At 38.0% G+C, this 10,617-nt stretch overlaps 2 protein-coding genes across 2 annotated transcripts; one reads left to right on the top strand and one right to left on the bottom strand.

The window, feature by feature from the left end:
- On the top strand, positions 592-4,768 carry LOC18774032 (MLO-like protein 6). Its single transcript, XM_007208227.2, has 14 exons — positions 592-1,172; positions 1,270-1,572; positions 1,879-1,995; positions 2,077-2,137; positions 2,326-2,414; positions 2,537-2,611; positions 2,709-2,803; positions 2,953-3,002; positions 3,258-3,298; positions 3,417-3,590; positions 3,694-3,729; positions 3,820-3,887; positions 3,982-4,042; positions 4,139-4,768. Exons 1-14 carry the CDS (start codon positions 1,050-1,052, stop codon positions 4,568-4,570), a joined length of 1,725 nt encoding a protein of 574 aa, XP_007208289.1. The 5' UTR covers positions 592-1,049; the 3' UTR covers positions 4,571-4,768.
- Positions 7,676-9,480, bottom strand: LOC18772021 (polyubiquitin). Its single transcript, XM_020566058.1, has one exon. It carries the CDS (start codon positions 9,267-9,269, stop codon positions 7,893-7,895), a length of 1,377 nt encoding a protein of 458 aa, XP_020421647.1. The 5' UTR covers positions 9,270-9,480; the 3' UTR covers positions 7,676-7,892.

Genomic DNA, 10,617 nt, shown 5'->3' with positions numbered 1-10,617 from the left:
GTGTTGATTGTGTGCTTATATTCCAAGTCCGAATGATCCATAACAAATTATAATATTAAAAACATAAAAATATCACTAAACTAAAAACTAATAATTCCGACCGACTAACGTGGTGGAACCCTAAAAATATTGCTTACATCATATTGCATAAAGCAGAGGTATTATTTTGAATTCCCCACTTGCGGAGTGATTCCAAATATGAAATAATAGAGGCTAATTATATACCTACATAACTTTTCCATACTAACGTTAAATTACATGCTGGAATACAAATATTATCTAGTCAGCATTCTGTGTCTTTTAATTATCACATGGAAATAGATAGGAGTTAAAAGATATACATATAAAATACGTATTTATTAATATAATAATCTTGATATGGTTTTCATCTAGAACTGGCCCCCGCTCCCAATGGACTTTGCACGTCGATCAAAGGCCACGGCTAGAAACCGGCATATATATATATATATATATATATATATATAATTTGCAAGTTGCATGGTTACGCATGCATATTTTAAGATCCTCACCAGAATACGATTATGATGTATATTCACATGAAGAAGAAAAACACAAAGTTGTCCGCACCAACAAATTAATCTTCTTCCTTTCTTTTTTTTTTTCCTTTTTTTTTTCTTTTTAAAAAAAAAATTACATTGTTAAATTTTTGAGGTCTGAATTATGATGTTATTATGACCATGTGCAAACAAAAGCCTTATGGTAAACGGTCAAACAATATATGCTTGGAGTCACATATTCTTGGCAATTTTATCGATATATAGAGATTAAGACAATCTCAAGCTCCATGATCCTTCTCTCTCTCTCTCTCTCTCTCTCTCTCTCCCTTTTCCAACTTTCGAATATACAGTAGTCTCTTTCTACTTTTCTTCTATGCCACATTTGTTAATCCAAACTCAGTCAAAGTCTCAAGTCCTCCATTTTGTTATATGATTATATCCCATCCCATCCCATTGAAGATTTGAACGTCAAGCCTATATATACATTTACGTTAATCTACATGCTTATTCATTTATACCAATTTAATTAGAATGGCAGGGGGAAAAGAAGGACGATCTTTGGAGGAAACACCAACTTGGGCAGTTGCTCTTGTTTGCTTTGTTTTGGTTTTGATTTCAATCCTCATCGAATATGTCATTCATTTGATTGGAAAGGTGCGTAAATATTAATTAAAACCAGATAATATAATTGGGTTTTGGTTTATGAATGAATCTGACTGATCGGGTGGGGTTTGTTTTTGCACCTCTGCAGTGGTTGACAAGGAAACACAAGCGAGCTCTCTATGAAGCACTTGAGAAGATCAAGTCAGAGCTCATGCTGTTGGGGTTCCTGTCGTTGCTCCTAACAGTAGGGCAAGGACCTATTTCGGATATTTGTATATCAAAGGCTGTTGGTGCCACTTGGCACCCATGTAGTAAGAAGGAAGAGATAGACGATGATAAAGACAAAAGTTCTTCTTCAGATGGAGGCGACCGCAGACGGCTTCTCTCAGTCGCCGGTGCGGGAGCCCGGCGGGTTTTAGCCGCTGCTGGAAAGGACAAATGTGCGGCCAAGGTACATTGAATATTTCTCCCTGCTTTTTATAAAATATGCCAAGTTGGTATACATGTGTATATAGAAAACGGATATATATAATTTGTTATGTTATATTGTTAGATGGTGAATCTAGATAATTATTATTCGAATTATTCTTACAAAATTGTTTGACAAGAAAATGTTACTCAAATCTAACATGAACCTAGTTGGCATGGAGATGTTAATTAATATAGGACTAAGTTTGAAAGCATATCTTTTTGTTCATGCAAAATTTAGATGAATTTAGTCTTTTAGCTCAAGAAGTATATATTTTTTTTTCTGCAGAACAAAGTTCCATTTGTGTCATTTTACGGGATCCACCAACTTCACATACTCATTTTCGTGCTAGCCGTCTTCCACGTGCTATACTGCATAATCACTCTGGTTTTGGGCAGAGCAAAGGTATCAACTCTGACTCTTTCTCTCTCTCATTTTCTCTCTGTCTCTCTTAGATTAATAATTATTTTCAAATTTTGTCTGCAGATGAGGAGGTGGAAAATATGGGAGTCTGAAACAAGGACAGCTGATTACCAGTTCTCACATGGTACGCTTACTTCATTATTTCCACACGTATCAATTTGATTACTTGACCAGCAGCCAGCAGTCTTCTAACAATTATCCTTACCACCTTTATAAAAAAAATAAAAAATAATTATAGCTAGAGTGAATCACCTACTGAAAGGTAATTAATTAATTAATTAATGGGGGATGTGCTTGAATTTGTGTTTGTAGACCCAGAAAGATTCAGATTTGCTAGAGACACATCATTTGGAAGAAGACACTTGAGCTTTTGGAGCCGGTCTCCCATCAGCTTATGGATTGTAAGTACTGAAAAATCCCATGACTTTTTCTTTACCAAACAAAGTACCATAATGTACATGTCAACTGTTTGGCTTTTATTTGATTTTAATTCATGTTCCTCTCTTAATCAACAAAATTGCAGGTTTGCTTCTTCAGACAGTTTGTGAGATCTGTGCCCAAGGTTGATTACCTGACTCTGCGCCATGGATTTATCATTGTAAGTTCTCTCTATACAAATCAAAGTCAAATATATCTATATGTGTTGTGGTTTCTGCATAAAAACTTATATAATATTGCTTCTGCTCTATCTGCAGGCACATTTGGCACCTCAGAGCCAAGCCAAGTTTGATTTCCAAAAGTACATTAACAGGTCACTTGAAGAAGATTTCAAGGTTGTGGTTGGGATCAGGTGGGTTATATCAGTGCTCACTGTACTTAGAATTTCAAGCCAATCCGTTAATTACGCACTGTGGTGTGCACGTATGGAAGACTAATGACTTTTAATTAACTTTCAAAATAATGGTTCTGAGACTTGACAATTTCTTTCCACACTTGCAGCCCAACTATCTGGTTCTTTGCTGTAGTGTTCCTGATGTCTAATACCCATGGTAAGTAAGCCCTTGTTTTTACTTGACTATGTCTCTCGTGCATGGGGAGCACATGCGGAGAGACTAGTTTTACTTAACTATGCCCTCAAATTTAAGTTGCTAACCTTCTGTTTTTTCATGATTAAAAAAAATTGATTTACCTCCAACCCTTTAATGGGAAATTTACAATTATTATAATGGAAAAACATTCTGCTTCACATTATAAAAATATATGACATATTTGGTTTCTTAATAATGTGTTTTTGTTGTTTCCAGGCTCCCGTTCTTATCTGTGGCTGCCCTTTCTTCCATTGATTGTAAGCACCAATTATCACCATCCAATTCCTTTCTTCAAATTCCAAGGTCCCTCCAAGACAAGATGGATATTTATATGATTAAAATATCTACTAATTCATAAAAATATGGCTTGTGCAGATGATCTTATTAGTAGGGACAAAGCTTCAAGTTATCATAACCAAGATGGGCCTCAAGTTGAAAGAAAGGGGAGAAGTTGTTAAGGGCACCCCATTGGTTGAGCCTGGTGACCATCTCTTCTGGTTCAACAACCCACGCCTCATTCTCTATCTCATCCACTTTGTTCTCTTTCAGGTTCAATTCTTCCCACTTGGGTTCACTTTATATATCTTCTGCATGTTTTTTTACCTCTTATTTTTCTGACTCTCTTCTGTTTTCTTTCTTTTTCACCTCACAGAATGCATTTCAACTTGCTTTCTTTGCATGGACTTGGGTAGGTAAACTTAAACCCATATTTAGTTTCATTCTGATTTGCTTCATCCAGAAAAAGCTCACAATTGATTTCATCTTTCTTCTTTTACAGTATGAATTTGGCTTGAAGTCTTGCTTCCATGAGAAGTTGGAAGACGTCATTTTGAGAGTATCAATGGGGTGAGTTTCTCCTTACTTGTAACTTGAAGAGAAACCAATTTATTATGAGAATTTAACTTACCAAAAGTCCATTGATTCATGTTATTTTGTGCAGGGTCATCATACAAATACTATGCAGCTATGTAACTCTTCCTCTTTATGCCTTGGTAACACAGGTAAAAATGGTGCCAATTATGCAAAATTAGATGCTAAAAACTTGGAAATATGAACTGATGAACTGAGTTCTAACTATACATGCTGTGCACAAACAGATGGGTTCAACTATGAAGCCTACCATCTTTAACGACAGAGTGGCAAATGCTATCAAAAAATGGCACCTCTCGGCGAAGAAGCACTTAAAACACAACAAGAATAGTCCAACCAGTGTACCAGGCACTCCCTTGCATTCCATGTCCCCTGTCCATCTGCTGCGACACTATCAATCCGAACACGACGTTGACAGTGCGCACACATTGCAGAGAATGTCTTATTTTGATGCCGACGGTCCAAACTCCTCGCCATCTCCTCACCAAGATGATCTATCTTGGTCTAACCAAGGTAGAAGCCATGGCCAGGAAGAAGAGATTAGTGCACATGAATCTAACGCAATGAACAATCTGAAAGCTGGTTATGGTTCTCGGAGTCAACATGAAATTCAAATTCATTCAGCAGAATTCACATTTGAGAAATCAGAAAGGAGTTGAGAGATTGAAAGTAAATGATAGGCGGCATGTAACACTGCAATGAACACTAAAGCTCGATGAGCTTTCCAATGAGGTCACTGTAAATGATGACACTCTGCTAGATAAGCATTAGTTGTACAATTGTAACTCAAAGTTGATATTTTTGAAAATAAACCATCTGTATAATCAATGTCCCAATTTAAGAACTTCATATGCCAATATGCAAGCACCTTTGAAGAAGACGTTACGAATGCACCAAAAAAACTAAAACAAAGCAAGAAAGCATCAACAGGAACTCAGCAAATCACCACCAAGATGGAATGACAGAATCTTAAATTCAACATTAGGACTAAAAAGAGTAATCATCTACTGCAACCAAGTTAATCTACTGTTTTATGCATCATCAAGAACAGGTAATTTTGATCATCAAGGTTGGGAACAGAGCCCCCTTCAATTTCACAATGTCAAAAACTTTGAAGTTAAGTATTGAATTCACTGGTTCAACCCAGTCAACAGATATCAGCATTTGTGCTTAAGCTAGAAAAATAATGTCAGAGAGTATTGCTCAACCACACTCCTTTTTCACGTTTGGCATAAATTCTTCTAACAAGAACAGAAATCAAGCTAAGGGAATTGAAAGAAATCCAAGTGACAACAGCCAAATCGGATTCTTGCGAGGGCACATATTTAAGCCACAACAGAAGTGCTGAAATTTATCATACCATTCGAAGCAAAGTCTATCTGTTTTATATTAGCTGGCTTTCTTCAAGACAAGAAGATCAACAATGTTCATGAGCAATTCAACACCACCAATAACCTCATGATTGTGCATGCTTCACCAGTTCAAGGTTCTCCAAGTAGAACACTTTTAAGACCAAACTGAAAGAAGGCAAAAATAAAGAGATAAGAGTTAACTTTGCATCACTGAACAGAAATCAGTGCATAAAACACAATTGAACAGAAACCAGGAAGGCTCAGAGAGAAATTTTACATAACTGAAAGACTTCCAGCAACAACAGTTACTAACGAAACTCACTAATTCACACATAACCAATAACTTCAAGATTAGACCAGAATAGTCTCTTATCGGATAAGAAAACAAGTTGATTGCTTCCCCAGATCAAGGTTCTCCAAGCCAAAACCCATCCAAACAGCAGTTGAAGAGAGACCCTTAAAATTTCACAGTATAAATATCATGGACATATTAAATTGACATGCATTGCTAGGCTTCTAATTGGAGCAGAGTTTGAAAATCTGAAAGAATCAACCGAAATCTGAGTGACAGCAGAAGCCCCAAGCTAAGCAATTTGGCTTCTTGAGAGGGGAAAGTTAATCTCAAAACTAAGAATACAAACCACCCACCATGTCCAACATTGCTGAAATTCAAATATAATTACAGAAGACATTCAACACCAATAATGAAATACAAGCACACAGCTAGAAAAAGACATAACATTTGAAAGCTTTAGTATTTAGAAACTAGATTATCCTGTCAAATATTGAGATGCATACAAACAGGGGGCCTGCCAGGCACAACTTGGCCTACAGTCCAACAAATCCTGCCCATACACACAGACGCCACACCAAATTTGTCATCTAACGGATAATTAATGAACTGTTTGCAGCATGACGCCTTTCTTAACAACAGAAAATGCAATGCATTTTAATTCTATAGCTGCCATTTATTTTAGACAGGTATGCTAATTCTCCAACTAGAAAATCTAAATAAAGTCCATCAAGTGAATGAAACCTCTTCGTTTTTACAGGCTTGTGCCATACATGAGCTAACTAAGAAGGTATTTCATGTTTTGAAAACCTATCCTGAGAACTTTGAATTAGAATTCTCAGAGACAAGACAAAGAAGTGGTAGGAGGGCACAAGGTGAAGCTGGGAGGGTAGCTTCTAGCACATATCCTAAAATTGCTACAAACATGAAATCCCTTAGCATGAAGGTAGCTGAATCGTCTAAAGCTATTCCACGCTCACTTTGTGGTTCATCAAATATCAGAAGATGTCAAGTAACGACTGTGTGCTCTGGCACTATTGATGCAAGAGAGCAGAGTACTTTCTGGTAAGAAGTAAAATATATGTTACGTTTTATGGCAACTTTGTAATTCTGAAGTCATCAAAAGTTCAAACTTCCAGCACACTGAGTTATGTACATGACAAATGGTTTTTGACCTAGATTTATGTTTACTTTCAATTTTGTGTTTTCCATGATACACAATCTGAATTCAAATTTATCATGAAATCTAGATATGCCCTATCTATTTTCAGTCAGAATTTGGAACTTTGTGTTTGTCAATAATAGGTACTCACGATGGTAGAAAATCTAGATCATTTGAAGCAGATCCACACTGTACATATATAGACCTTGGACATCTTACCTCAATGAGAGTGACTCAACTGGTTTGACACTATCTAGTAATTTGAAACAAGTTGAGCATGTCAGTCTTCTTTTCTCGTGTTTTTTATCTACACATACATCTCGTTGGTCCTCGATAACTTAATGCCAAATTTCCCGCAAGGCTAAGAAAACTAATGTCGTTTTTCATTTATGTTTCATTGATTGATGTCACAAAAACTACCATGAGAACAGTCAATTTTCTGTGTAGGTGAATCAGCAGGATATTGGTTACAGAGAAAGCTTGATGTTGTTTGTTAAAGACTTAGGACGACCAACAGCGCAGAAGATTGCCAGAAAGAAGTTACCTCTACCAATGGGCACCTAGTACTCTTGAGTGATATATTTGCCTCATCACAATCTCAAAACTTCCAGGACAACCTTCATGGGCATCCTTCTATCATGAAGAGTACTGGTGACAATTTGCATTCATGGGATGCGGACAAAAGAGAAAAGGGATCTTTAGCTGATGGACCAATGATTCATAAAACTAACTCACCATGAGAGGCAATGTCAGTTGTTTTCTATGATCTGGTTTTCTTCTAGATAAGAAAATCAACAATGCTCATTAGCAAATCACACACAACCATGATAGGGACACAAATATGGTGAAGTTCAAGTAGAATCCAAAAACATTGATCGAAAGGCAGATATTAAAGACACAGAAAAAAAAAGCAAATTTGCATCCACAACCACAACACATCTAAAAAGAAAGGAATTGAATACGGAGTTTACGGAACTAAAATTACTTTACTAATACGAAACTGAGTTTAAACAATCGGAAAATATAGGAACCCATCCACAAACCCAAAAACATTACATACTAAATTGGCCCTCCGGCCAATCAACACAACACAACACACCACCATAATCATCTCACCACCATCACTAGAGAACACAAACTATAACCAACAAACTAACTAAAACCAACGGACTAACTCAGAAATCACCACCACGCAGACGAAGGACAAGATGGAGAGTAGACTCTTTCTGGATATTATAATCTGCAAGGGTACGACCATCCTCAAGCTGTTTCCCGGCAAAGATCAACCTCTGCTGGTCCGGTGGGATCCCCTCCTTGTCTTGAATCTTAGCTTTGACATTGTCAATAGTGTCAGAGCTCTCAACCTCCAGAGTAATGGTCTTCCCAGTCAGGGTCTTCACAAAAATCTGCATGCCACCACGAAGCCTGAGCACCAGATGAAGAGTCGACTCTTTCTGGATGTTGTAATCCGCCAGAGTCCTTCCATCCTCCAATTGCTTCCCAGCAAAGATCAGCCTCTGCTGATCTGGAGGAATGCCTTCCTTGTCCTGAATCTTCGCCTTCACATTGTCAATCGTATCAGAGCTCTCGACCTCCAAAGTTATTGTCTTCCCTGTAAGGGTCTTCACGAATATCTGCATACCACCTCTCAGACGCAGAACCAAGTGCAAAGTTGACTCCTTTTGGATGTTGTAATCCGCAAGGGTTCTACCGTCCTCCAATTGCTTACCGGCGAAGATAAGCCTCTGCTGATCTGGGGGGATACCCTCCTTGTCTTGGATCTTGGCCTTCACGTTATCAATGGTATCGGAGCTCTCGACCTCCAGAGTAATTGTTTTCCCGGTTAGGGTTTTGACGAAAATCTGCATACCACCTCTCAGTCGGAGAACCAAGTGCAAAGTCGATTCCTTTTGGATGTTGTAGTCGGCGAGGGTTCGGCCGTCCTCCAATTGCTTTCCGGCAAAAATCAACCTCTGCTGGTCTGGTGGGATGCCCTCCTTGTCTTGGATCTTGGCCTTCACGTTGTCGATGGTATCAGAGCTCTCGACTTCTAGGGTTATGGTCTTCCCGGTTAGGGTTTTGACGAAGATTTGCATACCACCTCTCAATCGGAGAACCAAGTGCAAAGTCGATTCCTTTTGGATATTGTAGTCGGCAAGGGTGCGGCCGTCCTCCAATTGCTTGCCGGCGAAGATCAACCTCTGCTGGTCTGGGGGGATGCCCTCCTTGTCTTGGATTTTGGCCTTCACGTTGTCGATGGTATCAGAGCTCTCGACTTCTAAGGTTATGGTCTTCCCGGTTAGGGTTTTGACGAAGATCTGCATACCACCCCTCAATCGCAGAACCAAGTGAAGAGTTGATTCCTTCTGGATGTTGTAGTCGGCTAGGGTTCTGCCGTCCTCCAATTGCTTGCCGGCGAAGATGAGCCTCTGCTGATCGGGGGGAATTCCCTCCTTGTCTTGGATCTTGGCCTTGACGTTGTCGATTGTGTCAGAGCTCTCCACCTCGAGAGTGATTGTCTTGCCGGTTAGGGTTTTGACGAAGACCTGCATGATTGTCAATCTCAGAAGAAAAAAAATCGAATAGGAAATTAGAAGAGAGAATTTCAGGAGCGATTTAAAAAGGCTTTGAGAGAATTGTGTGGAGAAGATGAAGAGGGGAGGTGATTTATATACGGAAGATCAGCCGACTATAAAATCCTATATTTTGTCTCCGACTCCGAAAATGATTCCAACAAGAGTCGGTAGAAAAGAAAAGTCTGGAAATTTATAGGAACATGGAGAAGTGACTTACTTTATTTTGAATTTATCAAAGCATCCACAATTATACTCTCTATTTCTTAACTAAAAATATAAGAAAACTATTTTAAGAGATCTCTAAAAAATTTCAACTCCAACCAGACTCCTTAATTTGGAGAGTTATAAATGCTAAAACTCTTTTTTATTGGTCCATCTATATTAAAAAAATAAATAAAAAACAATTAGCATTAAATAAAAGTTTGAAATACTCATTCAATAAAACAGCATTAAATTATAGGAAGTCACTAGAAGTTATTTTTCTCTTCTCAGATTTAGGAGCTCCTAGAGGACTCCATATTTTAGGAGGTGGAGAGGGAGCGTGGTTGGAGTTGCATTTTTACGATTTCTCCCTAAAATTTGTCTAAATAGGTGATTTAAGAAGCCCACTGTGAATGCTCTGGATAAAAGGAATAATTGTTCGGTGTACGTGGATGTTAATTAATTAAAATTGAAAAATGATTTTTTTAAGTAAGAAAAAATAAATAAAGAATTCTGGGTAATTTTGGGTGCAGGGCCGATGGGCTGGGTCACGAGTGGCGGGTGATATGGGGTTATGGGGTTGTAGCTGAGCTGGAGAAGACGGTGGTTGCTTTTGGTTCTGTGGGGATTGGGTCAAGCGGGTTTTGTTGGAGGTTTGGTGGCAAAAAAATTTACTTGTAACGGAAATAACATTATTTTGTTATCATTAACTAATAACACAATAACAAGTGGAAATAACATTATTTTGTTATCACTAATCGATAATAACAGTTGAAAAAGTTATCGTGCAGGTTATTTTGGGCTAAATTGGCTAACCAATGGCTGACCGTCTAGTTGGATGGGTTTGTGGGGTAAAACGACACTTAACCCTTTCTCATTTCATAAACGAGAACAGTTGACTATTGAATTGTTGTTAAGAGTCGTGCCATTTTCACTATAATGCCAATTTGACCAAACTTATTGTTATTTCAACCAGGTAGAGATGAGAAAAGAATTTAAAAGCCAATAACAAAAATCAGAAGTTTCTTTCCCCTTATTTCATTTACTTGTAGAGCTAGAAAACCTACGAGAAATCCAAAGAAAATGATGTTTTCTCCTTTACATCATGAACTAGCTTATCAGT

Source organism: Prunus persica, chromosome G6, assembly GCF_000346465.2.
Source record: "Prunus persica cultivar Lovell chromosome G6, Prunus_persica_NCBIv2, whole genome shotgun sequence".
NCBI classification, from domain to species: domain Eukaryota; kingdom Viridiplantae; phylum Streptophyta; class Magnoliopsida; order Rosales; family Rosaceae; genus Prunus; species Prunus persica.
This window is presented reverse-complemented; position numbering and strand designations above follow the sequence as displayed.

Coding starts and splice junctions, on each gene's coding strand:
- LOC18772021 (XM_020566058.1), bottom strand. CDS start 9,269: ATGCAGGTCTTCGTCAAAACCCTAACCGGCAAGACAATCACTCTCGAG.
- LOC18774032 (XM_007208227.2), top strand. CDS start 1,050: ATGGCAGGGGGAAAAGAAGGACGATCTTTGGAGGAAACACCAACTTGG. Junction 2,612..2,708: donor TGCGCCATGGATTTATCATT/GTAAGTTCTCTC, acceptor CTCTATCTGCAG/GCACATTTGGCACCTCAGAG. Junction 3,299..3,416: donor TGCCCTTTCTTCCATTGATT/GTAAGCACCAAT, acceptor TGGCTTGTGCAG/ATGATCTTATTAGTAGGGAC.